Source organism: Cygnus olor, chromosome 1, assembly GCF_009769625.2.
Source record: "Cygnus olor isolate bCygOlo1 chromosome 1, bCygOlo1.pri.v2, whole genome shotgun sequence".
Classification (NCBI taxonomy): Eukaryota; Metazoa; Chordata; class Aves; order Anseriformes; family Anatidae; genus Cygnus; species Cygnus olor.
The window spans coordinates 24,917,202-24,944,607 of NC_049169.1; the positions used below are offsets into that span (position 1 = coordinate 24,917,202).

At 38.2% G+C, this 27,406-nt stretch overlaps 1 protein-coding gene across 3 annotated transcripts in view; it reads right to left on the bottom strand.

Annotated features, from left to right (window-relative positions):
- Positions 1-27,406, bottom strand: part of CPED1 (cadherin like and PC-esterase domain containing 1) — a 151,914-nt gene that overhangs the window by 61,371 nt on the left and 63,137 nt on the right. For all 3 annotated transcript variants that reach the window (XM_040549972.1, XM_040549956.1, XM_040549965.1), the window contains 10 exons: positions 25,784-25,926; positions 24,461-24,533; positions 21,924-22,091; positions 20,795-20,899; positions 19,342-19,511; positions 17,333-17,392; positions 14,224-14,291; positions 13,842-13,886; positions 11,800-11,986; positions 9,815-9,983 (listed from right to left, as the gene is read on the bottom strand). In XM_040549972.1, the coding sequence (XP_040405906.1) occupies positions 9,815-9,983; positions 11,800-11,986; positions 13,842-13,886; positions 14,224-14,291; positions 17,333-17,392; positions 19,342-19,511; positions 20,795-20,899; positions 21,924-22,091; positions 24,461-24,533; positions 25,784-25,926 (1,188 nt within the window). The remainder of the gene's footprint in view (positions 1-9,814; positions 9,984-11,799; positions 11,987-13,841; positions 13,887-14,223; positions 14,292-17,332; positions 17,393-19,341; positions 19,512-20,794; positions 20,900-21,923; positions 22,092-24,460; positions 24,534-25,783; positions 25,927-27,406) is intronic.

Consider the following 27,406-nt stretch of genomic DNA (forward strand, 5'->3'; position numbering starts at 1 on the left):
GCAATGACCATTGATATATATATATATTTAAAAAATGGATGTGTGTGCAGCATATAGTAATGTTATTGTGAATATTTGGTAAATACCTTCCCCATATTCCTGTACTGATTTGTCTGTGACTTACGAACTGGCATTCTGTTCATGCTTGTAAAACATTGTGTGCTGTTGTACAGTGTTAGTTATCTCTAATTAATGAACTTTCTCTCCATGAATCAAGTACCTTGACAGAATACAAACACTGACACAGCCATTTACCCAAAATATAAGGTAAATACTTCAGCAAGATTTCAGAACTTTGGATGACCGTTTCTTCCTCCTCACCCTACTTCTATTACTGTACTTTTAAACCCAGCATTGTACTTCCTAGAACTAGGAAAAGAGAACTACTTATCTTGTACTTTGTGGTTCTATGTATGCAGCTCATACAAAGCTCAAAGACTTTACACTTTACCAGGGAGTGATTTCTTATGTCCTTGTATTACATAGTTAGAAATGGAAACAGGCTGCCCAGGAAGGTTGAGGAGTCCCTTCTCTGGAGATATTCAAGGCCCATCTGGATGCCTACCTGGGCAGCCTGCTCTAAGGAACCTGTTTTGGCAGGGGGGTTGGACCCAATGATCTTTCAAGGTCCCTTCCAACCCCTTCGATTTTGTGATTCTGTGATTATGTGAAAAATTACAGCCTAGATTCTGACTCTCTAATTTAACCTGGTTAATGTAGGCAATGCAAAGCCTGAAAAATAAGAGCCTGGCCCACCAGGGTAATTGAGATGGCCTAAGCAAGGTACCCTGTGAAATCAAGGAAAAACAACAGCTAGTAATGTGTAGCTGAGTCTTCAGGTGAATCCTCTGCTTCTCTGCAGAGATCTCAGGTGCCTTCACAAGGTGTGACTCGGTGCTCCCAGACACTGAGGAGGAAGGTGCCCAGAGCCAGCTGATAATCATCAGCACAGTACACAGGGTATATCTCAAGGGTACCCAGCTCAGGCCTGCATGCTTGGAGCTTCCTCTGTCTGCTCAGCGTCTGACTTCAGCAGTGCTCTACTGTAGGCCTGGGCCTGGGGCAGCCAGAAGGAAAAGACCTTTCTGTGGTTAGTCAGGCTGAGTTAGGAGTCCCCCCAAGCACTCAGAGTTTAGGATGCCTTAGGTTGGGACAATTCAAACATGCGGCTCCCTCTTTTCCATCCACGAGGGCTCTGGCCATCAGGCCACCACGTCTCCTGCCCTAGCTGCGCCACAATGCTGAAATGCATGGAGGAATCACTGTTGAGGGGCAGGATAGGAAAGAGAAATAAGCACAGAGAAGTCTGTATTACATGGAGCATTGTGAAGAAGTTACTGCTACCAGTTCTCTAGAAAAATGTAATTGATTCCAATGGTGTTACTGGGCCCGTGTTAAACCAAAATCATCCAAAAAGAGCAAAACAGGAGTATAAAGTAAAACCAATTCCAAATATGTGGGGTGCTTGCCTGATAACTTAAAACAAACAAAAACTCTATAACTAACAAGAATTATATAAAAACAGCTTTTCTGATCAGCATTTCCAGAAACAGTACTCTCCCAGGAGCTGAATTCCCTACCCAGCATTTACTGTTGTCTGTCTCCTTTCACATTCACCCACAATGGTTCACTGCTATTATTTAAAAAGAAATTTAAATCCTGTGGTTAAAGGCAGGGAATCAAAAAACCCTGGGTCTAGTCCAGTCTGCACTAGCATTCCTTTATGGGTTCAGATATTTCTGTATCGACAGTATCTGTTTCTATAGCACTGTGTCTGCCTTGGCATCTCCCCATCCTGCAGCACCCTAGGGAGCAGATATTGCAAGGCATCCCTCCGGCTGCAACGTTCAGTCACACACCCCCACCAGCACCAGTGGGATCTTGCTCACCAGTTGCAATCATACTGGTCATACTTTGACTCCCTGACATTTGTAGTCATGCAGTTATGAGTATCTACTCAGATGGTTCCTGGGAAGATTTTAATCTTCTGTATCTTTAAAGTATCGTGCATGCCCACTGGATGACATAGATAACTGTATGAAGGGGGAGAACAGCCTGAACGCACAAGAGAATGGAATTGCACTGTCAGGTCACAGTTTTGTTTCTCCCATAATGATATATTAATGACATTCCTCTATGGCAGCATAATAGCAAAATAGCCCTTCAAGTCAGCATTCACCTAAATTAGTGCTTAGGATGGTGGGATGTTCTTAACACAGTTTTGTGTTAAACTGCAGATATACAGAAGACGGAAAAGAAGGTGAGATGTTAAATCTCCTGTTGCTGAGGTAGAAGGTGCTGCAAACAACACTGGCTGGTGTCGTTAAAATCAGTATTGATGAGGAGTGAGATCACTGCTGATTTAAGAAGCTCTTAACTTCAAGACTGCTGCACAACAAAAGGGAGCATAGGAAAAATGAAGGCTGAAAGCTGCCCAAACAATAGTATCTCTTAAGGAGCTAATTATTGTAGCAACCTAATACTTCTAGCTAATGATCATAAATGAAATAAGATTGATGGTGTCATCTTGGTCATTACTGGCTCCAAATTGTTCAATCACTGAATCAGCATTCATGTGGCTTGCCTGAAAGCACTGCTGGCAAGTTGTCCCTCAGTGATTTGTGTAACATCATTTCCTGTGTTCAATCCATTATAATCATGACAAATGTAGCTGCTGCATGGAAACGTCCGCTCTCTCCATTCTCTGACTGATACCGCTGGACAAGTTTCCTGGAGGGTATCTGGTATTAATCTTTTGTCACATGTTAAACAGGAAACTTAGCTACATAGAGAAGAATAAGAGCAACTAATATAAAAATAAGAATGTAAGCAAAATGCATTAAACTGGAAGATTTTATGCTTTTCTCCAGGCAGCTGGGCCTAAGCTGGACTTAGCCTCCAAGTATGGGCTCTGTAATGTGGCATCCCCAAAACGCTGGAGACTATGATGATGGTCCTAGTCAGGCACAGACTATTACAGGACAAAGCTGTAAAGCAAATTGTCATTCCATGTTTAGAGAAAGAGATACCTAAGTAGAAGCACAGCCATACTGATTCCTTTGCTGGTTCTTCTCACCTTATGCCCTAGTTCTGCCCATTTGTTCAGAGCCCAGCAGACATCTGACAGTGAAAAGTGATTGAAAGAACCCATGATTAGCAGATGGTGGTGCAGACTATGTATGAAGTAACTATGTAGGTGAAGGAAGTGAGCATTTGATTTCCAGAAAACAGACCAACAGTATTACATTCATTTCCCCAAAGAGACAGATCTATGCTTTGTTGAGCTTTCCAGATCTTCCTTTAAAGCAGAAGATATTGCCCACTGACCAAGATAACAGCCTGACATCAACACCTCTGATCCTGAAATCCAAAACAAGTTCAGCACAGAACAGCATAAATGTAGAGGAGATCCATCATAATGGTTAACTCTTCCTCTGACTCATCTACAAAGCAATGTTTTAAATCATCACAAAAGTCTTTCTTATAATTAAGAAAATGTGGCAAGCTTTCCCTCCCTAATGGTATAGATGTTGACAGAGCCAGAATATGCTGACTAAAAAAAACCCATTTTGTTCTGATACACACAGAAATTAACTCTCAACTTGAAAGTAAGCTCAGTGTATTTATTATTCACACCCCCACCCTTTATATCCTCATAAAAACAATTTTTAGGAGCTGCAAGTTGTTAGATTTAGATGCTTCTAAAGCTTCACCTTCTACTTAGAGCAAAGGGTGATTATACATCCTTTATCTTTACATACTTTAAAATGCTTCAAATAGTTTTTAAGCTTTACTGAGCTGTTGTCTATGAATATTTAGGAAAACAACTTACTATTTCAGCAGCTTTTATGCAAGTGAATTCACTCACTAATATTGCCCAGCATACCTAATAGAACAAAATTTAACCATATGTTTCTGTCAGGACAGATACGCCATCCATATAATTTGAAATTGCTCCCCTGAAGTTAATTGAACCACACTGTCATACAGCAGCTGAAGATATAAGCCCTCACCTTTCCTTTTATGCCATTCTCTTTGTATTAGTTCTTTAATAATTTTGTGGCTTTTGACTCCAATTTAACAATGCATTGTTTGCTACATATTTGCTCCTCTGGGTTATAGGAGCACTGCTTTGTGTTTCCTAGTGAATGACTTCAGGCACACACACGCAAAGTATTTATGCTTTATTTAATAGATTAATAGCAATGCAAATGTATTTCTAGTCTATTGTGTGTTTTCACCAGCAAATCACATCTGCAATGTCTGGACATGAAGCTCTTGTTTATTTAAAGTCATATCTCTGGTTTTCTCTGTACAGCTATAACTTCTCACTCACAGGAGTTTTCAACCCAGTGTTGATGTGAATTTCTTTCACATCACACGAACAAAGCAAAAGCTGACTTCAGCAGCACTCACTGCCACTCTTCTCAACCCAACTGCTCATTCCTGCACCTATCTCTTCCATTGTGCTAGTACAGAAAGACTGGGAACTTTATCCTAGAAAATAGCCCATTAAAAAAAGAAAAAAAAAAAAAAAAAAAAAAAAGGTCTCCCATCTGGTTCATGCATAGCTGCAGGCAAAGAGAGGGATGCTTAAGTTGGCATTGCTCCTGGAAAAGATGACTGTCATACTGTGCTCTCACCGGTATTTCTGATGAAAATTTAAAGTAGAGGCTTGAGTATTTCAGTTCTAAGAATGCGTGGGCTTTTTGCTTGTCCCAGCCAATCCCTCCATGAAATCACAGTTACCATTCTGGATTTCATGACAGCTAAAATCTCTAGATTAACAGTTATGCTAATCAATTTTTTTAATAGGAAATTACTATTTAATCAGAAGACATTCTTTTGAAGAAAGCATATGATTTTCTCTATATTTTTTAACCGCAATCAGAAAGCTTTAGAAAAAGCAGCAAAAGAAAATATGTGGACTCAAACTTTTTTTTTTTTTTTTTTAAAGTTTGGTGTATTTTTGTTGTTTCTGAAAAAAATAAATCCAAAAAAAATCAAAAATACTGGAAAAAAAATCCTTGCTAGCTTCTAGATCTAAGAAGACTAAAGAATGCAAGGCATGATGGCACCTATAATGGACATCGTTTTATTCTTTGAAGGGGAAGTAAACTACCTTTGCAAATAAGGTACAATCTGTTTGTTGATATGATTAGGTTGTATACTCAGTTCCAGAGATGCACTTCCTGTGTGTCTTCAAGCAAGATGAACCCAGAACTTCCAAGAAGGTTGGCTGCTGCAAAACCTAAAAGTCTGCACAAGGCATCCACATGAACTAAGGACAGAAGATACATGTGGTTTGTAATGATGGTCACACTGAATGTAATGCAGCCGAGAGGAAATACAGAAGAGACTAAATGTGTTTCAAGCCTGTCCTAAAACAAAGTTCTTTGTTTCTCTCCCAAGCTTTTTTTCTTTTATGGACATTATTTAATAGCTACAAAGTTCTTTGAAATCTTTGTATAAAAGCACTAAATAAAGAGTTCATGTTTCTATAACTGACACAATTTTTACATATACTATCTGGTATGAAAAGCATTTTAACTCTGACAGTGCAGTCAAAAATTAAGTAAAAACTCCCCTCCCCTGCCCCCCCCTCCCACCCCCCCGGAGATCTCTAACTTGAGATGAAAAAACTTTCAGCTCAATCTGAAAACGTTCCCACACCTTACATAAAATAAATCAATATCTTGTTGCTGGCATCTTGTTGCCTCCTCTATTACAGCAATTTGGTACACAGTCAACAATCCTATGTCTGCATCTTGTATCAGCTCTGTTGGTTTTCTTACGCTCTCTGTACTCTAGGAAGGGAATATAATGAAAGTTTTTATGAGCATATAAGAGTTAATAGTATTTAAGAATAAGGTGTTTTCCTATAAAAATCAGGAAAGCTTTTAAAGTTATTCTCCTGTATCTTCTTTCTCTCAGACCTGAGAAAGCTGTAGAAGAGGCTGAGCATCCATAAAACACACTTTCTACTGGACTGACTCTGGAAGGTACTTTTTCAAGTTTTATGCAAATAAAACTTGATGATACACACTATAGCTAGAAAAAATAATATTAACCATCCATTGCTCATAGTAGAAAGGCAAAACCCAATTAGTGACTGTATTACTAAAACACACACAGACACACAAATAACACCTGGCAGCAAGACACTGCAAGTACAAGTGGTTACAGTGTCAAACAAGGTTCCCCACGCACATTACATGTTATTATCCATGACGCCAGCTACGCAAAGAGTAACAATAAAGGAGTAGCATTCAGACATTTCAAGTGAGGCATAGTTGAATCCATTTTCCTTTTAAAGATAAGAGGCACTGCAAGAAAGAAAAAAAAATAGTCTGTCCTTTATGACAGTGTGTCAGTAGCTCTGGGATCTTTCACTTGAGGGTAATGTTGATAACCCTGCCTTAAGAGCTCCCTGCTTTCCCTGCTTGCTTTGTATTCTGCCTATCTTGGTGTCGCAGCTTCGCAGGAGATAATGAAATGGACACTTGCTTTGAATACTATCAACAATTCCACAAAATTAAGGTAAAGCACCAACCAATAAGCTTTCTATCTGCAGCCCAAGTAATACTGTCAGAATGCAGAACACACAGCAAAAGGGAACCAAAACCACTGAAGGTGCTATGGTGATGCCACAGTTTATCCCCCACTAATTTGGTTTTAATGAGGATATTATAGCTACTATCCAAAAGGAGAAAGGACAGTATTTTTTTTCCTTTTAGAGGCCGCAAGGCTTCGAACAGCACACTTCTTAACTCAATAGCTTTGAAATTAATCCAGGATTATTCAACTGCATGAGAATCATTAGAAGACTGGAAACATCCCGCACTCTGTCTTTTTATTGTAGCCTTCCTTATAGTATCAGCTTGCAGTGAAACCTGAATATCCTAATGGGATTAAACATAAAAGAAAGTCAGGAAAAAGAGTCTCTGGATTAGAATTTTAACTGAAGCCTTCTGTGAGAAAGACCACACCACTGTCAGTGACCTTTCTCTCTCGATGCACGATCCCAGTTGTGCCTAGTCAAGTGTCCAAAGGAGACTCCATCAGTTCACGCTGTATTTATCCTTTTGCTCCTAAAACAGGTGTCTCGTTACTAAGAGAACAAGCACTCATGCCATTGATAAGGGTGTATTAACCCACCCTGCAAGAGCACATAATGTTCTCTGGTATGAAAAGCAGAATGTAATGATGCTATTTAAGACATGAGCTTTCTATTGATAAAACAACCACTCTAAGTAAAAGGCAGTAAATTCTGTACTAGCAAATAGGAAAAAGTAAAAAAGTCAGCTTCTGAGTGTTTTAGAATGCCATTTCTATCTCCAGCTCCAGCCTTCATTTGTTTTTGAAATGCATTCTCTGATAAGTTTGCCTTTAACATATCTAAAAAAGTGTTTTTCTTTTTTTTTTTTTTTTTAGTATCTTATACTGTATCTTCAGAGCCCTCATTAGATACCACAAGAATGCTTTTCATCTCATTTTTACTCTAAACTCCTGAAGTCCTCCCTAGCTCTGAACAATTATATTTAATTAGAGAGCAGTTACTCATAGATAAGCAAAAAAATAACCTCAAAAGAAACTTCTAAAACACTTTTCATTTTTATCATTCTAGATCTCTTCACCTTGACAGTGCTTCAAAGATTCATACTCAGTCTCATAAATACTATCATAAAACATTAACAACAGTGTAAACTCCAGTGTGGGAGGATGTGTGAGAGCTTGAATTCCTATTCCTACATCCAGATACATGCTCCAAATTGGGTGACAAGAGGGGCTTTCCTCACATCTTCCCAGGTAGTGTGTCTTTCTACTAACGCAATACCAGCTCAATTTACTGCTACTCTCCTGGAAGCTAGCCAATATTATACCTATTTACAAGAAAGGCACAAGAGAAGAACTAGGAAACTATGGACCAGTTAGTCTAACCTTAGCACCTGGTAAAGTTATGGAGAATATATTCTGGGTGCTGTTGAAAGGCATTTAAAGAACAAAGCTGTCATCAGGCATAGTCAACATAGGTTCACAAAGGGAAAGTCCTGTCTTAGTAATTTGATCTCCTTCTTCGATAAAATCACCAGCTTGGGTGGATAAAGGGAAGGCAGTGGATGTAATCTTTCTGGATTTTAGTAGACTTTGATACCATCCCTCACAGTATCCTTCTGAATAAATTGTCCAACTGTGAGATGAACAGGTACATGTTACAGCGGATGATGATCTGGCTGAATGGCAGAGCTTAAAGGGTGGTAGTGAATGGGGCATGGGGCTGCATCTGGCTGGCAGCTGGCCACTAGTGGCGTTCCCCAGGACCCCGTTCAAGGGCCAGTCCTATTCAACATTTTGATCAATGATCTGGATGCAGGAGATGAATGCATTCTCAGCAAGTTCACTGATGATCCTAAACTGGGAGCTGCTGTTGACTCTGTCAAGGGACTAGAGGCCTTGCAGAGGGACCAGATACGTTGGAGCACTGAACAATCAGTAATGGCATGAAATTCAACAGGGGTGAATGCTGGGTTCTGCACCTGGGATGGAGCAATGCTGGACACAGGTACAGACTGGGAGACAAGTGTGTGAAGAGCAGTCCTGCAGAAAGGAATCTGGGGGTGCTGGTTGACAGCGGGCTCAACATGAGCCAGCAGTGTGCCCTGACAGCCAAGAGGGCAAATCAAATCTTTGGGTGCATTAAACACAGAATAGCCAGCCAGTCAAATGAGGTGATTCTCCCTGTATGTTCAGTGTTGGTGCAGTCTCACCTTGAATACTGCGTGCAGTTCTGGACTTCACAATATAAAAAGGATAATAAGATACTTGAATGCATCCAGAGGAGGGCAACAAATCTGGTAAAAGAGTGGGAAGGCATGTCCTATGAGGGGAGGCTGAAGACACTTGGGTTGTCTAGTCTGAAGAAAAAGAGGCTGAGGGATGACCTCATTGCTCTCTGTAACTTCTTCAGGAGGGGAATTCAAGAGGGAGGTGCTGATCTCTTCTCCCTTATAACCAATGACAGGATGCATGGGAATGGTACAAAAATGAGCCAGGGAATATTCAGACTGGATAGTAAGAATAAATTCTTTACTGTGAGGGTAGTCAAACACTGGAAGAGGCTTCCTAGTGATGTGACTGATGCCCCATGCCTGTCACTGTTCAGGATCCATTTGGATAGTGTCCTTATTAAATGGTTTAACTTTTGGTTAGTCCTGAAGTGTTCAGTCAGCTAGACTCAATGAGCTTTGTAGATCCCTTCCAACTGAACTATTTTAACTCTAATTCTATTTTTTTTTCATTCTAATTCACACCCAAGGTGTAAGGCTAATTGTGTACACGTTAACAGAAATCTTAGATATTACATGCTTTGATTATTGTTTTAATACCGTAGCAACTAGATTACTAGACCTAGTGCTCTGTGAAGAAAAAGAAAATGGTCCTTGACCTTTTGAGCTAGTATGTTAAGTGTAAGAGAAGAGTCTACAAAAGGGTAGAGTGCTAGACTCATCAAAATCAGGTATTCAGATCAGCAGTCAGTAGGCTGTGATTGCTGTGTATATTTTACCTGACAGTTCTGATTTGCAGATTGCAAAAATTATTTTCAACGCACAATTTGCTATCAAACTTAACATGGAGTCACTTTTTATATCCCAAAAGTTGTGTAAATTTTGTATTTCATACAATTATAGCATTTAGAACTCAGATTCTAATCTCACAAAACTGACACTACACTAGCTTAGGCCCTTGTACCCTAATTTACACAGAAAGCAGACAAATTCACTATTAATTTGTGTAATAAAAGAAAAGAGAATACCTGCACAAAACCACATATCATATAGTCATCAAACAAAGGCAGACTGGGGCGGTCCTCCCGATAAATTGTGATTTTATAGCTGCTCACAACCTGAGGGTTGGGTAGCGAATCATCTGTTACAAGAACTATGACTTTGTTCAATCCAAGGCCAAGTGGGTAGTTAGCAACACTGCAAGGCAAAACAGGAAAGTGCAGTTAACACACACAAAAAAAAAAAAAAAAAAAAAAAGATTTACAGTGTTGCCTATGGCAGCTAAACTTCACTAGCTTGTTGAGGCTTCTATTTCTAACAGTTTATTTCTCTGACAAAATACATATGGTTTTACACTAAAAATAAAAATAAAACAGTGTAAATTAAATTTTGCAAAAAGAATTTTAAATTTTTCAAGATAAAATACTGAGTGACACTTAGTGAAAACAGCTGCAGTAGCAGTGGCAACAATTCTGACATGAAATCTGTGAATGAAGGCACTAAGGACAATAATTCCTGGCAGGTTCAAGTCTGTGGTAAAGTCAGCAGGGAGACGAGCAAGACTAGAAGTGTCAGCTAGACATAGAAATTGTTCACTAGCCAAGCATGATTGAGTCTCAGACAAACTGCTCAGTGTGACATAAAAGAACAAAGCTTGACTGTGCTCTTCTTCCCTTTGCAGTGAAACAAGAAATGCTGAAAGACACAGAACCTGCACATCCAGAGCTTTTCATGTTCAGTGAAAAGGACATAAGGCTATTCTGTTTTCCTTTTATAAGAAAGAACTCACTCTTTTTTTTTTTTTCTGATTTTTATTATATTGCCATGTCTCTATCAGCTGTAACAGGTGTTAATATTAAAATGCTAAACAACTGCATAGCAGAATTTTATGGGATCTTCTTTTTCAATCATAAATAAAGACTGATTTTTTATTGAAAATACAGGAAGCATATTAGGCATAAGGTCAACAACAATTGTACAGACCAGCACTGGTTTACTGATTATTAGTAGTCATTCTAAGTTAAAGCATCTGCTTCGCAGTCAGTCAAAGTTGCACAGGCACTTTATGCCACGAAGCAAAGCTAGCTTAGTAACTGTTTCGGGTGTTTTCTCTCAAGTGAATCACTGTCCCTGATCTCCCTTTTAAATGTCCCCTAGTCAACATGGAAATCTTTTACTAATGGCTAAGTACATAGGCCAGTCCTCTGGTTTTAAGCCACCTGGCCCAGATAAACAAACATTTCTCGCCCCCCACCATCCAAAAGCAGGGTGGTTTGGCCCAAAATGCCTACTGGGAACAGCCTCCAGCACATGCTGCTGTTTTTGAGATGAATGTCTGGGAAAGCCAAAACTGTGCCAAGGACCACAGTAGCAATTAAACAGCATGGCTGATCATGGGTCGGTGCTCAAACCAGATGTTTACTGATGATTGTGCTCTCAGCCATATCCTGCAGCTTTGTACTGCTCTGAAAGGCTGGATAAGCTGAGACTCATCCTGATGATGACTCCTTACTAAGTGATTCTGCTGAATATGGATCAGGCTGAATTAATACACTTATTTTCTCTTTTGGTCCCCCCTCACCTAAGCAGACTATAGATCCATGTAAGCAGACTGCTGGCAGAGTGAGCAACCACAGCAGGGCAGTAGCGTAGACAGTGCAAAATCAAGACCTGGATATGAAAACTCATATTCATTGCTGTCCTACTGTGTGCAGTGTAAGGATGTTGTGTTCCCACCACACCTGGACTGTGACTAGAGAAGCTGGGGGGACATTTGTAACTGTGCACTGCATAAAGCTAGGGCTAATTATGGTTTGACAACATATTGGCATTGCCTTCAGGACATTGACAAATAGATAAAAACGTCTGAGTGTTGAAATCCCTTTGACTTTCCTGTGATTAACATCAAAGTATTATGTGCTTTTGGAAGCACAAAACAATTCTGTAATATTCTGAAATATTTCTGATGTTCACAACACTTTTACCTTTTACATGCATATTTTGTTGTTCATACCTTGGCCCTTTCTTCTCATCAAGGTGTACTTGGCATTGACAGTTAGAAGGTTCTGCTCCAATTTTCACTGTCACCATGTCAAATGGGACTTCTGCGTAGTATTCCTTGATCTTTGGGTTAAACTGAGGGTTCAAATCCAGCTGTGGACTGGTGAAGATATGCCTGATATGAGATAGGGTATCTTTATCTGTTCCAAGAAGGCATCAAACAAACAAACAAACAAACAAACAAAAACAACCTGTGAAATGTATGAACATTTATAAGTAACATGCAACTTCTGGCAGATTAATAACATGCACAGTGATAAGATTTTTACTACCTGGTCACTCTGAGACTGATAATTCTGCTACAAGGTCTTAATGGAGGGTGTATTGGCACTTGAGAGAAATTTTCTGACCCTGGAGGGATTTTAATCATTCAATGCCCGATGACTAGTTAAAGCCACAAAACTGAAGTCTGAGTAAGCCTTTTAGAATGCAAGGATTAGCTCTGGGAGATCCCGTCTCCAGCTGGTTAACTGGAACTCAAAGAAAGTTAGGCCAAAATTCATAACCTACTTAGGTACCAGCCTGTGTACAGGGTTTATGTACATGTGTAATTGCCAATAAAAATCAAAACATGTTAGATGTATTATTACTGTTCATAAGAACAAGTCACATGGAGATATCTAGACCCATGGGGTCATTTATAGTACAGCTAGAAGCATGATTTATTAAAATTCCTAAATCAAAAAACTCCGACTACTTCCTTGTGTATGAAATCTCCACAATCAGATCCTATTTGCTCAAACATATCCTTTATTTTGTAGTGTCTGCCAAATGACTTCTGAGAATAATTATTTGCTGGCAACTCACTTATGACAAATATTTTAATCCAACCTATTGAAATAAGATTTACAGAACAATTACATATTCAAAATTTGTTTTCCATATATATTCTCTAGCATGTGTTTAAAACTGACTATTTCAGAAACTACTCCAGCCGGGAGACTGTCTTTATAATATCTGAACAAATCTGGTGGCTTAAAACATTTTTTTAAAATGCCCATAACATAAAGGATGCATTTCTGCATGAGCCTTTTCTACCTTAGTATCAGTCTAGGGAAACTAAACAGGGCAAGTTCTGTTCTGTCTTGTGTAGATTAAAATGTAGAATCAGTTATTTCAGTGAAAGAACAGCATTTGGACTAGATTTGTAGGGGAATAGAGGTTCACAAGTTGACATAAATTATTAAATAAGTACTGAATATATGTCAGCATAAACAGCTCCCCTGATACTGTATGCATTACCTAGAGGACTGTCTCACTAATAGCTTAGAACTGAGGAGGAATTTTCAAAATAAAATTAATTGTGATATCTTCAAAATAAAATGGCAAGCAATCAGAATGGTGATGTGACTCAGCCAGCCCAAGAGCATTTCTGGCCTCTGACTGATGCAGAAGTTCCTGGAAGCATGGTAAAATCAATAACGGAGAGGAAATGAGGCTGATTGGGTAGAAAAGCCTTTCCTCTGCAGAGCAATTGTTTCATATTTATAAAATGACTGCTGAGATAATGTGTCAATGAGGAAGGCAGCAGAAAGCACTGCTCCCACTAAAGACAGCAGCACTACAAGCATGTACCTAGGAAAATTCTTCTTCTCTTAAAGAGGTCTTTAAAATCTCTGGACTGAAGAGTGGCCTGATATAAGGTTGATTCAACTTCATGCAAGTTTAAAGGCTATTCCACAAAAACAGATGTATGCTAAAGTTCTTGGAAATAAGAGGCAAAAGCCTACTGAAGCACATCAAAGAATCAATGAGTTCTAGAATATGCACATTAATAAGCATGCACAGAAATGTTAACTTTGTGCTTGAGGCCTATTTAACATAACAGCCTAATCATCGAGTGATTATAAACACTGCTTTAAAATGTTCCTTTATTATGTAACAGCCCACAGGTACACCATTCACTGAAAGGTTATACAGAAAAAAAAAAGCAAGAAATGTATTCAAGTAATCTGTCTTTTTCCTTCCTAGTGGACTAGAAAGCCCTTGACTTACCATAACTGCATTTTCTTTCTTTATTCTTACTGGAATAAAACAATGCTGAAAGATAAACAGAAACAATTAACAATTTTATGCTCTAAATTTATGCCTGGATCACAATTCTATAGGAAAAGGAGCTCTTATTTTGTTAATTATAGAAAATACAGTATACTTTTATTCTTTTCAGTGTCAGATTTTGCTTTAGGCTCATGAATATTGCTTATCAATTCAGCAGAACACTTAAGAACTTAAGGAAGAAATTGCTCTTTTGTGTGTAGTAAGCCAAGATCTTCCAGCTGGAATGCAAATTTGTGTAATCTAAATTATATATATTGTCAGAAGTAACACAAATAGGAAAGACATGCAGTATATAAAAGATCTTACTCTGATCCCTTACCTTCATGATTCTTCCTCAGGTTAAAAGGAACATTTTGCTTAGGTCTTGCATTTTCTTGAGAAGAATTCCTGTCAATTCAATAGCAGACATATTTCTACATGAATGGAAGGGAGAAAATCCATGGAAAATTTTTCAAAAATTTCTATATGGCAACCCATAGCACATGGTATTTTAATATTCTCCATGGAAAGATTTATTTTCTGGATTCATGTTCCCAGCATTAGCAATGTTACCTGAATGAATGTGATAGAAAACACGCATTCTACAATAAATTATAGTATATAACATGAAAAAAATAAAAACAGAAATAATTTAAAAAAAAAAAAAAGTTGAATTGCTGGGAAAAGGAAAAGTGGATATCGCCAAGAATAAAATAACCCGTGCCATCTTTCTTTACTGTTTTATGCTGCTTTTTGTATGTTCTTGAGGTTAAAGTTAGACTTTGTTCAAAAATAATTAAATAGAAATGAAGGCCTGTGTCGTGGTGAATATCTGTATTGAGGTTAGCTTGACTTTATATGAAGGAATATCTATGTGTTTTGCTTTGTTTGCTTATTCAACCAAACACATGACCAACATCCAGATTGTATGTATAATCCTTAGTGAAAAAAAAAAAAAGCAAACAAACACAAGCCATTCGCAACTATTCATTAACATGTTAGTGGCTCCTAGTTTGCTAACTCTGCATTTTTTTCCCTTTCATATAGCATTTTGGGAGCATAGAAGAAGAAAGGCAGCAGGCTTCTCTCCAATCCATATACCGGATAGACTCTGGCTGATAAGGCCTTTACAGAGATCCAGTATCATTTCTTAAAGGTTTCAGATGCTTTCCTTCCAGTGTTTCCTGTAAAATTACTTGTAAAGCAGTTTCTTCCCAGATCCTGTCCATTCAGTTTTAATTTTGAAAGACGTGAGGTCACTGTCTGTGACAGGCAAAGGAGGTGGTGAGGTTCTATGCAAGCAGACATCACTGATATTTCAGTAAGAGCTGCTGAAAGCAATAGTAAAATCCATCATGGTAAAAGGTAAACTGTTAAATGCTAAAACAGAGATTTCTGCATTACCACACTGAGATAAGGGAAAAAAACAGCGTCTCCTGGCAGATGTTTGTGTCTGTATGTGCGTGAACACGTAGTTTTGACATCTTGCACTGTCTAGACACCACCCTTTTTCATGCGCATTCATGACCTCCTTCAAAGGAAGCACTTAACAAACTATTAGAGTTTGTTTTCTGAGTTAAAAGTCATTTATATCTCTCTTTCTGTTTGCCAAGGAGTTAATGGCTAACACCTCTCAAATACGATTTCTTTCCTCTCCACTGTTACTTTTTGTATTGCATTTTTTCCAAATCCTATTGTAAAGTGAAAACAAGATGTCTTAACTCTAGGAAAATGCTAGGCTTTGGTTTAGCCAGAGCACACCACAGGAGCATGGCAGCCATCACCACTGCAAGGCCCCAGCTCCTAAAGGAACTGCGTGACCTGTATGTGTCAATTCTGTAAAAAGATTGTGATTATCATCAGGCAATATTAAGAGACATATAATAACTCTATAGAATTACAGAAAGATATCAAAATGTAATATTTAGAAACAGTATTACAGAAAGATACTCAGATTACTGCATTTTCTGCTGAAGAATTAGCTTTTTAACTGTTTCCATTCTCCAAGCTCCTCCCAATCAGCAGGACTGAGGAACAGTGTAGTTATGAAGATCTTCCTCAGACAGAGAGGTTGAAGTCCTGCGCTCTTTTTATTTTTTTGTTCTCACTCTCTTGTATGACCTATCATCTTGTATCAAGCACAGATGAGTGCATTGTCTCTGCACTTTGTAATTAGATCTAATGAAACTAATGACTGTACATTAGGTAACCAGGGCGGGGGGGAGGAATATGCTTGTGTACCTCACAAACTACTAACAGTAAACCTGAGAGTCTTTTAGGACTCCGATTCAACAAATGAGATACCTAAAGGACAGACAGCAATAACAGTAATGGAGCTAGGATGGTCTAATCAATCAGAAATAAGCAACAAAAGATGTGTAGAGATAATATCTTCCATAAGATTAAAACTGAAAAGGGGAAACAAACAAACAAACAAACAAACAAAGAACTGGGCACTTTGGGGGCCTCTGATAGATGTGTTAGTTGTGGGAGGTACAATTTTTAATGAGTCACAAAATCAATATTGTGACCATGTTCTCAATATTCAGTTATGTTATGAGGTTTTTTTTTTTTTCTTATGTAACTTTTGTAGGTCTCTTAAAAATGAGGAGCCACTGGAGCTCATTTTGTGAGAGATGATCACTAGGAGGTTTTCTGTTTTATTAACTGTTATTGTAAGCTCTCTGTGTTGTACAGTGCTTGTTTGGCTTCTGCCACTGAGTTTCCATGAGGGCATTTGCTTCACTGAAGGAAGCACCTCATGCTGATTTTCAGAAGAAGAATACAAAATTGCAAACTGAAGAGTGGAACTGGTTTCCTGGCATTTATTTCCAACTCTCAATCTCTCTCTCTCTCTCTCTCTCTCTCTCTCTCCTTCCCTCTTACTCTCATTCCTCCCACTGCAGATCAATCAACTTATCCCAGATTTCCTTGCTGTCATCTTCTTCTGCCACATAGTTCAAACCATGTTTGTTTCGCAAACTGTCCAGGTGATGAGCATGACCAAGTTAAACACCAAGAAATTATTTTCAACCTAAGTTCAGCTTGAGGGCTGGTGTTTCTGTTTTGACCTAATGAAGGACTTGCGTACAGGATTTTGTAAAAGCATGTGAAACTTTATTCACCTCATTAGGCTCTTGTCTTATGCAAAACAGAAGGGTTAGTTTTTCTGACAAACCTGATTCTCCCATGTTACTCAGCTGTCTGACACAGCCAAATATACTTGCCACAGTACCTTATAGTCCCTGTTCTAAAAGACAGTGATCATGTATGTCTTAGTCATATCACAATTGTAACTGCACAGAATCAAAAAAAAAAAAAAAATTAAAAAAAATGCACAAACATAGAAGGAAATCGATTTCAATGTACATATTAGGTGGTACCCCTTGATGACTTTCAAGGAACTTTGTCGTATATTATAATAATACATCTGAAACTGTAATTCTCACCTAAGCTGTAACCAGTTCATTATAGTTTGAGATGAGTTTCTAGAACTCTTCTTGCTTCTCCTGTGGAAGGAATTCAAAGAGTACACTGATGTCACTGAAGTTTTCAATACTATCAGCATAGATGAAATGGGTTAAGAAAGGCAGACAAAGAAATCTGTTTAAATCCTGTCTCTATTCTATGGATTCATGATCAGTGAATTGCTTAACTGTACAAGACCTACGTCAAAAGCCATTATTGTCCATGTTGTCTGTTTGGACAGTCAGCTATGCGAATCACTGGATTTTGTAAATGGAAATACTAATTTTGCATAGTCAGAGAAACAAGAACAGTTAAATACACCAATCAAACAAACTGCCTTTAAGTGAAGAAAATCAGAAAAAAATGTTCTGATATACAAACTCATCAAAGATGGGAATCTCAAAGATTAATCAAAACTCAAAGCGAATGCATACCTGAGTAATTTGGGGAGTAAACTTTACTCATATCTTTCTTCCTTGCAATTATATATAAGTACATGCATATCTGACACATGCATCAGGATCACATGCGTGTAGCTATAGGAGTGGGAGATTATGATTAGCAATCATGTATTTTTTATACAGTGAATGAGCAGAACAGTGTTATTAGCTTAGCCATTGCAGAACAGTGCAAAGAAGCAGATTGGCCTATGCCCTGGAGAAAGGTCATGCTACTTATACTTATTTATATACATACAGTAACATTTAGCTTGAAGGAAAAAGCAGTCAAAGGGCTTGCTCAAAGTGAGTGAGTGGCACAGCTTAGATTAGAACAGAAAGCTGCTAAAGGTTGGTATGCTTTGATATGCAAACCTAAATATTTTGGCAAAAGGGCAAGGGCTTATACATGAATGCAAGCAGCTGCATCTTTGAGTTACTTTTCATGGAGTGGCCATAAGTAACAACAATAATGTTTAGCACATTCATGGAACTGTGTATTTTCAAAACACTAATAAACAGTTAACTAGCACAGTGGCAAAGTATAATCTTCACTTTACAGCTAAGCAAAGTTACAGATGACTATTGACACCCTGAAAGCCACATCCAATTCATTGAGAAACAAAATTAAAACTTAAGAAGTCTTACAGATGCCTCATATAGTGACTACAGCATTCTCCAAGCAAAATGTACACAGTAATGTCAGTTGCCCATTTAACTTGAGACTCAGTGGAATGGAGCACAGGCATTTTTTAATATATATCTGTTTGCATAAACAATATAATATATGCCTCTATTCAGTAAAGAACTATGGCATACATATCTATGAAATGTCATTAGTCAGGAAATAATGAGCACAGAAAACACTTTTTTTTCCCCCCCCAAATTTTATATTAAATACGTTGTATACCACAACTTTTCACTTTTTTCTTCCTTCCTTCCTTCTTAAAGTTACAATCTCTTGCCAGAAGCTCAATAGATTTAGTCTTGTCAATACAGTATTTTTCAAGCTTTTCAAATAGAGTTAAAATGAGGTTCTCAGAGTATACTACTCTTGACCTGTCATCTTATTGGACATAGAAAATTTAGAGCCGCTGAAAATCATTGAACCCTTTTGGAAAATCCACCTGAAGTTCTGTCTTTTCTTTACAGTTTTGTTTCTAATTGGTGAATAAATTAAATGAGAGTAGTAAACACTACTAATTTTGACTCTAAATTTTTTTTCAGGAACAGCCTACCTAATTCACCTCACATTTCCAAAAAAAATTAAAAAAAAAAAAACTCTAGCTCCAATTACTTTTTTAGCACAGGGACCTCTGTATTAGAAAGAGAAGCAAAAGGGAAAAAAATATGTGCTATGTCGACACCTAGCTGCAACACTAACAGCAGAATGGCTGACAGTGCTCTACGGTGGGATGTTAGATCTTCCTCTCAAATGCTGTAAATCCACCTACATCTGCTGAAGGATTATGTTTCATGGTACTCACTGGAGCTACTCCAGTTTATATCAGTTGAGAAATTACCCTCAGCATATTGTATAATAGCTATCTTACCATTCTGAAAGATTTGTATGTGCCTCTTTAGTCATGAACTGGAATTGTTCAAGTAAACTGGAAAGCAACCAATGTACAGTCAGGACTGAACCAAGCCGTCTCATTGGGTCTACCATGTGATACAGGTCACGCAGTAAAGTTTGAATCTTGGGTGCAGCACAAGGGAAAAGCTGAGAAGAGAGATACTGATTAGGGACTACATGTTATATTTTTAAATTGCATAGAAGTGAGAAAAGATTAGAAGACAGTGTATATTACAGCATACAGATATATTAATATAAATGCTCTTTCACGCAAATGTAAAAAATGACAGTCTTGCCCATCCCTGCAAATCAGGCTTGCTAGTACTGACATGGAAGTCTACCTCCCTAGCTTCTCAAGGCCTCTGGTTTGACTTCCAGATCTATACAACAAATTCACTTTTCAAAAAGCCCCATCAATTTTTAGCCCTGAAACCCATTCAGAGGTCTAGAAAAAAAATTCTGAAGTCATGCAGACTTTCTGAACAGTGGATCTAGTAGCTGATCTTCCATTTCCCCAGTTCTCCTCCTCAATTCAAGACTCCTTAATTGTCATCCCTATTCACGGATACTGTCTGTTGTTCCTCAATCTCTATTCTTCTCCAAAAATGAACTCACTTGAAGTACTCACTCCCAGTACCAAGAGGGGACCTACAGGGAAGCTGGGGAGGGACTCTGTCAGCGAGTGTAGTGGTAGGACAAGAGAAAATGGTTTTAAACTTAAAAATGAGAGGTTTAGATTAGATATCATGAATAAATTCTTTTCTCTGAGGCACTGGAAGAGCCTGAGACACTGGAAGAGCCCAGAGAAGTTATGGATGTCCCTTCCCTGAAAGTGTTCAAGACCAGGTTGGATGGGGCTTTGAGCAACCTGATCTAGTGGGAAGTGTCCCTGCCCATGGCAGGGGGGGTTGGAACTAGATGATCTTTAATGTCTCTCCCAACCCTAACTGTTCTGTGATTCTATGATTCCATGATTGACTCTATGATGTATGAAGAAGGCATATCACATATTCCATCTGCTTTTTTGCCACTTTTTCATCTCTATCTTTTCTTTGGTCATGATCTTAATGTTGAACAGTCTCCAGTTCTTCCACTAGCAACTGCTTTGCTTCACTGTCATTCTGTTTTTTTTACAAGCTCATGAGTGATTTACATATTTTTTCTCCTTTTCCTTTCTTCTATTTTCTGTTTTATTTTTCTGATTTAGCTGTCCTTTTCAATTAATTCTTAACTCAAATTCTGTTTTATTTCTTTATCTCTTTTATTTTAAATTCCAAAAATCCCAAATAAAATCAGTATACCTCCACCCCCCAGCTTCCCTTTCCATCCAGTCTGATGCATGTGCCTGAGACAGCAGAGAACGGTAATCAAGGAGAAATGTTAGCAGATTTACATAAGATATGAATCCAGTATAACAAAACTGATTTTACCAGCTCAAATTGTCCAATATTCTTCAGCTCTTTTATGAAAGTAATTATGGAATTTATCTCTTCTAAAGACAAACATTGCTCATCTTCTTTGTGGTAGATTCCATCCTACAAAGGAAAGAACAGCATACACTGCTGAAATCACATGGAAAGCAATATGCTTTCATCAGACCCCAGTCCCTTTGGTGATCAAAAGGACAAGTTACAACAGCTCTCAATTTACCCAAACCTCATCTGAAGTCATTTAAAAACAGCTCCTTGATAACTCTTCCCATTTATCAGTCTATGATAAAGTCAACTGTGCATCATTTATTTTGTAGAAAAGAACCCATATAAATTACCATGGGAAAAGAATGTGTAGACAGTGAACTACAGACAACAAGGTGGACTGTTTGAAATGTGGTTTGGTCTCCTATAGAAAACAGAGTTAGGTGATCATATCATATGTCATCACATATGTCTGTGACTTCCTAATTTATCCTACCATAAATTTAGAACAGATGACCCTGTTTTAATCATATCTGACTGAGAGGTAGAAGTCTCATGGATAACTTAATCTCTGTAAGTTTTGAAAGCAAGAGGCTCTTCAGAATGCCCCCTTACAAGTGCAAAAATTGAGAGAAATACTGCTAAAGATGTTCCCAGCTCGTCATAAACAGCTTTCACAAGTGATGCAGACTTTACACAGACCCTAAAAATGCAAAAAAACTATAGTTGGATCTCGCATTCAAAATGAGGCACAAAGTAGTAGGAAACCAAATTTAATTCCAATGCTCATGAATATACTTGTCTGAATTAATTAATTGTAGGTTTATGTAAACTCACAAAACTGTATATTAAAAGACCATTTAAAAAAATGAATGGGGGGAATTATTTTTTAAAAGATTTAAATATATTTTAAGGACCTGTACTTTTGGAAATTACATAATTTGAGAGTGGAAATTTTTACTAAATTCCCTTTTCAATATAAATGCAGTTTTTCTCATGACTCTCCTGAAATTCAGCAACAGGCAGTTTTGATTAAATAAATCCTTCTTCCAAAAAGTTGGCACCAACAATTTCACAAAGGCATACAATTTAAAATAAATTATTTTCAAATAATTGTTGTTAAGAAAAAGGTGGAATGAACTACCTTGCTCACAGTTAATCCATACACATTTTCTAAAGCCTCTTTGAAACTGGAAGTTGACGATTTATTAGATAAGAGAAATTTAAAAGTATCTTCAAAAATAACTTCTTTGAAGGCTTGGTCCTGAATATTTGATTCTTCCTCATCTTGAAAATCAAAGTTTTCATGCACCTGTTAGAGAACAATGTAAGAATTTACATTTTGTATATCAAGTCCTGTCTTCTCAAAACCATATACCGTCAAACTGGAACTGTTTATACAATAAAGTCGTGATAACTCCAGTAAAACAGACAGGATTGTAATATAGAAAATGCTGTACCACAGTTTCAGTGAGAACTACACGCCACAATATTTGCTGACCTCTAGCGGATAGAGTACAATATTGCATTCTCATGCGAGCCTTTTTTCCATTTATTTTAAAATTTGATTTTTTAAAATGTCAGCTTATAAATTAGCACAGCTCTTGTAAAACTCGGGTATTTAAGAGATACTACTGATAAAGATATAGTTTTATTGTGCATAAACACAATGAATAAGCTCATAAAATATACGAATAAATTATTATTTTAGTATAAACACATATAACCAAATTGCATGGGGCTTATGCATACTTCAGTTTCGAGGGGACAGAATCTAAAATAAAATCTCAATTGATACTAAGAAATTATCAATTTTTTTAGAGTAATTATTTTTTCATAGGAAACTATTTAACAGTACAGACTTACCGTACACACATAGATTATGACTGATGGTTGAGGCTGCTATACAAGCAGAAAAACATTATACTTTATGTCTATAATTCTTAGCAACTCTTGGTAGAATTTATATGCAGCCTGGTGTCCAGTCTTAAAATTGTTATGACATGTCACATTTCCTATACTAGCTAAAGATGTCTTGTTAGACGAATTAAGGATACCTTCTTCAAATTTTTGTTGTTGATTTTAATTGTGCCAACTTTCATAGAATCATAGAATCATTTAGGTTGGAAAAGACCATATGGTCCAGCCTAACACTGACAAGTCCACCATTAAACCACGTCATGAAGCTCTATATCTACATGTTTTTTGAATACCTCCATGGACAGGGATTCAGATACTTCCCTGGGCAGCCTGTTCCAATACTTCATAACCCTTTCAGTGAAGAAATTTTTCCTAATATCCAACCTAAACTTCTCCTGGTGCAACTTAGGGTCATTTATTTCCTCTTGCCCTATTACGTGGTGCTTGGGAGAGAAGACAAATTCTCACCTTGCTACAGCCTCCCTTAAGGTAATTGTAGAGTATGATAAGGTCTCCCCTGAGCTTGTTTTTCCTCCTGACTAAACAACTCCAGCTCCCTCAGCTGCTTCTCGTAAGACTTGTTCTCTAGAACCTACACCAGCTTCGTTGCCCTTCTTTTTGGACATGCTCCAGCATCTCAATGTCCTTCTTGTGGTGAGGGGCCCAACACTGAATACAGTACTTGAGGTGCAGCCTCACCAGAGCTGGGTACAGGGGGACAATCACTGCCCTAGTCCTGCTGGCCATGTTATTTCTGATAAAAGCCAGGATGCTTTGTTTTATATGTCCATTTTTCCTTTGTGTTTAGAAGGTCTTGGCTTTGTGAAGGATGGAGATATTGACTGCATTGCTGTTACTAGAAACTTGAACAGATTTTAACTGAGGATGAATTTAAAAAAATGTCTCCTGTAATTTCCCAGGATATATTTACTAGTATCTTCTTTCCCTTTTGTATATTCTGCATACAGACAGATTTTACATGCCCAGATATATGCGTGTATGTACAAGGGTAATGAAAAGCTGCTGGAAATAAGTACAATTTTTGTTTCTGTCTGGGCTGTTCTGAGACAGGAATGGTACAAAACTGGCATGGTGAGTTTATGCTAATGGTCACCTTTCTCAGGTTTTGAGGGCTTTGAGGACTGTCCGTGAAGAAGGCAACACAGCAGAAGAAAGCAGCATAGTGGAAGTCAAGGCAGGACATGAACTGAAGAAATACACTACAGTTTATAGAATCATAGAATATTCCAGGTTGAAAGGGACCCATGAGGATCATTGAGTCTGACTCCCAGCTCCACAAAGAACTTTAATTTTTATTAAAAGCCATTTGTGGTATTTTAACTTCCTCTCTTCATGCTTTTTTCTAGCACAGTTAATACCTAACTCTAATTGCATGCAATGCTTCCTATACGTTTTATTTAGCTGATATTCTCTGGGGTAATAGTGGAGTAAAGCTAAAACTGAAAGGTTTGCATGCTTATATGATGTGGTGAACTTCAGCACAGGAACTCTGTCCCTTCCCAACTGGTTTCTCCCACAGCTACTTGCCACTTTTAGGCAAAATTAATATTAATGCATTTGTCCATTTCTCAGAGGTTCGAGGGCAACTATCACAGAGATTTCCCTGCTTTGTTCTGTTTGGTGTAATTTTGGGGGGGTGAAGCAATACCCTTCTTCTTGTGTTCAGTAAGCTTGCAACCTTTAGGGCATTCTTGGAGACAAAAACACTCAAGAAGAAACATTTCAGTGTCATTTACTCACCTCAAGAACTACTGGGTATAAGGAGGTGCTGAACCCAATGTCAAAGGTTAGCATTTGAAAACACTGGCTGCATCTGAAATACAATATAACAGGGATCAGATTCAATGAAGTTAGATACTGTTGTGAAATATATGCTACGATGACAAAATGCACACACCTTTGTCCAGAGGAAGCATACAATATAGACTAAACATTTCTAAGAGTCAGCAGCCTTAGCCATTGATGAGTCACATTTTGAGCTGATGAAAGCAGTGATATATTAAAGAGTACCTGTACAGCTGACTTTTAAACCAGTGAGGGAGGTGAACTGGACCGGAGGAGGAAATGCTTTTTGATGAGAATGAAGTCCCACAAAAGCTTTGGAGGCATTCGGAGGGCAATAGATGTCAATCAGGTGAAACTTGCTGGGCTTACTGAACCCAGATGCACCTGGGGGGATGTTTGAAGACATGGGCCAGGAACCCTAAGCAAATCTTGGGCTATATACATAAGGGATACCTATCCTGTTGGTAAACAAATGTTAAGAGTTTGGACCACTTCAAAAATAGTCCTATCCCTGTTATACTCCTTACCTCCTTTCAACTGTCTTCACTCAGAATGTAAACTTTATTCCTGACAAATAATGAGATTTATATTACTCCCACTAAAACACCCATGTTCTCAAATATATTTATAAAACATACAAGCATTATAAATAAAAACTTATTTAATATTTATCATTAAAAAGTAATGGGTGTGACATAACACATATATAACAAATATTAATTTTAATTAATAAACATATTACATAATAAATGTTGATTTATGTGTAAGAACTGTAAGACTCTAATAGAAGTGATTACAATGATTCAATATTCACATAAAAATTAATGTTGGTGCCTGAGTACCTTTCATAATGTACATTTCATAAGGTTTTTGCAGTGTTTGTTGTTTGTATTCCCTGCCCCGGCCAGTTCAGAACAGTCTGGGTTACTGTAACTTTAAATATTTGACATATGACAGAGTGCTCACTAATGGGAGATACAACTTTATGATAACTAGCCCATTTTTGAGTGACTTCTGTTCATGTGTGCTGCCTGAAACACTTCATCAGGACACAGTATCTGGTCCTCGGTATTTATCACAACCTCTTCACAAACTAAAAACTCTGTGGATATTGAAGAGTTTTACCCCCTAGATACAGTGTGTCCATACTTCATTCTATTAGGATTAATGAAATAGAGGGGATTTTGTTATTTTAGGAATCATGCATCTTCTACAATTTTTACTATCTATGGAGTTATTTTAACAATAGAATAGCAATGAATGCTGCAAGTTACTTACTGATTGAAAGAGCTTGGTCCTGAGGCAGATAATTCACTGAAGACCTCAGTTACAAGCAGAAGTTTGCTTATAGCTTCCTTCATATTGTTAAAGGCTTGCTGGGGAGAACTGCTTTTGAAGAACATCTCAAAAAACTTTTGCAGCTGTGAAAAAATTACATATATTTTGGGAACATTTACCAGTGCTTAACTAAACCAGTGCTTAAGATCATAAATTAAAAGGCTGGTAGAAATCAAAATTGCTTTAGAATGGCAATTTCAGTTGTTATTCATCAGCACATTAAAAAAAAAAAAAAAAAAAAGGCATGAAAAGCACCACAAAGCACACTGACAGAGAATGTGCTTTTGTTTACAAGTAAGTATATCAGAAATAGACTCTGTAGCAATGGTTTTAAAAAATATTGCTCACAGTCTAAGCTTTCTTTGATAAAACCTTTTACTATCAACTGGTTTGGGGCAACAGAAATCATAACACTGCTTCAGCAGTAGGTAACAGCACAATCATAGTAAAAGCCTTTTATCTTGTTAACATACTGTGCCAAGGGCTATTCCACCTGACCTTCACTTTGAATCCTTACCCCAGGTTAACAAGCTCTAAACACAATATTGAATAAAGGTGTCAGAAAAAAAAAAAAAAAAAAAAAAAAAAGATCAGTCACCACAGCCTATGTTTTGACTGGACTTTTACACACGCAGATGGTTTTTGCCATGAATCCTCCTAGAGACATATACATTTGCCTGCATAACAATGTGCTCTCAGCTGCTTTCATCACTCAAGCAAATTCACCCTCCTCAGCACTGCAGGCAGAGATCTGGGGAAAGGGAAATTGAGCAACACAGAGCACCAGTGAATAGTGGAGCACAGGCAGGTTTTGTTGCATCAACCTGTGCCAGTGCTCAGTCACCTGCAGTGCTTCCTGATGTTCAGAAGACAGAACCTCCTGTGTTTGTGCCCACAGCCTCTTGTCCTGACACTGGGCACCACTGAAAAGAGCCCGGCTCTGTCTTCTTTGTACCTTCCCTTCAGGTATTTATACACATCGATGAGATCCCCCCTGACCCTCCCGTTCGTCAGGCTGAACAGTCCCAGCTCTCTTATCCTATCCTCATATGAGAGATGCTCCAGCCCCTTCATTAAATTTGTGGTCCTTCATTCGTGGCCCTGAGTCCACTCTTTCCAGTAAGTTCATGTCTCTGTTGTACTGGGGAGCCCTGAACTGGACACAATGCTCCAGATGTGGCCTCACAAGTGCTGGGTAGAGGGGAAGGATCACCTCCCTCAACTTGCTGACAACACTCCTACTAAAACAGCCCAGGATAGCATCAGCCTTTTTATGGCAAGTGCACATGCTGGCTCATGATCATCTTGGTGTGCACCAGTACCCCCAAGTCCTTTTCTGCCAACCTGATTTCCAGCTGGGTGGCCCCCAGCACATAATGGTGCCTGGGGTTGTTTGTCCCCAGGTGCAGGGCTTTGCACTTCTCCTTGTTGAACTGCATGATGTTACTGCCAGCCCATTTCCCCAGCATGTGGAGATCCCTCTGGAAGGCAGCTTGACGCCCTGGTGGATCAGCCACTCTTCCCACTTTTCTGTCACCTACAAACATGTTGAGGGTGCACTCT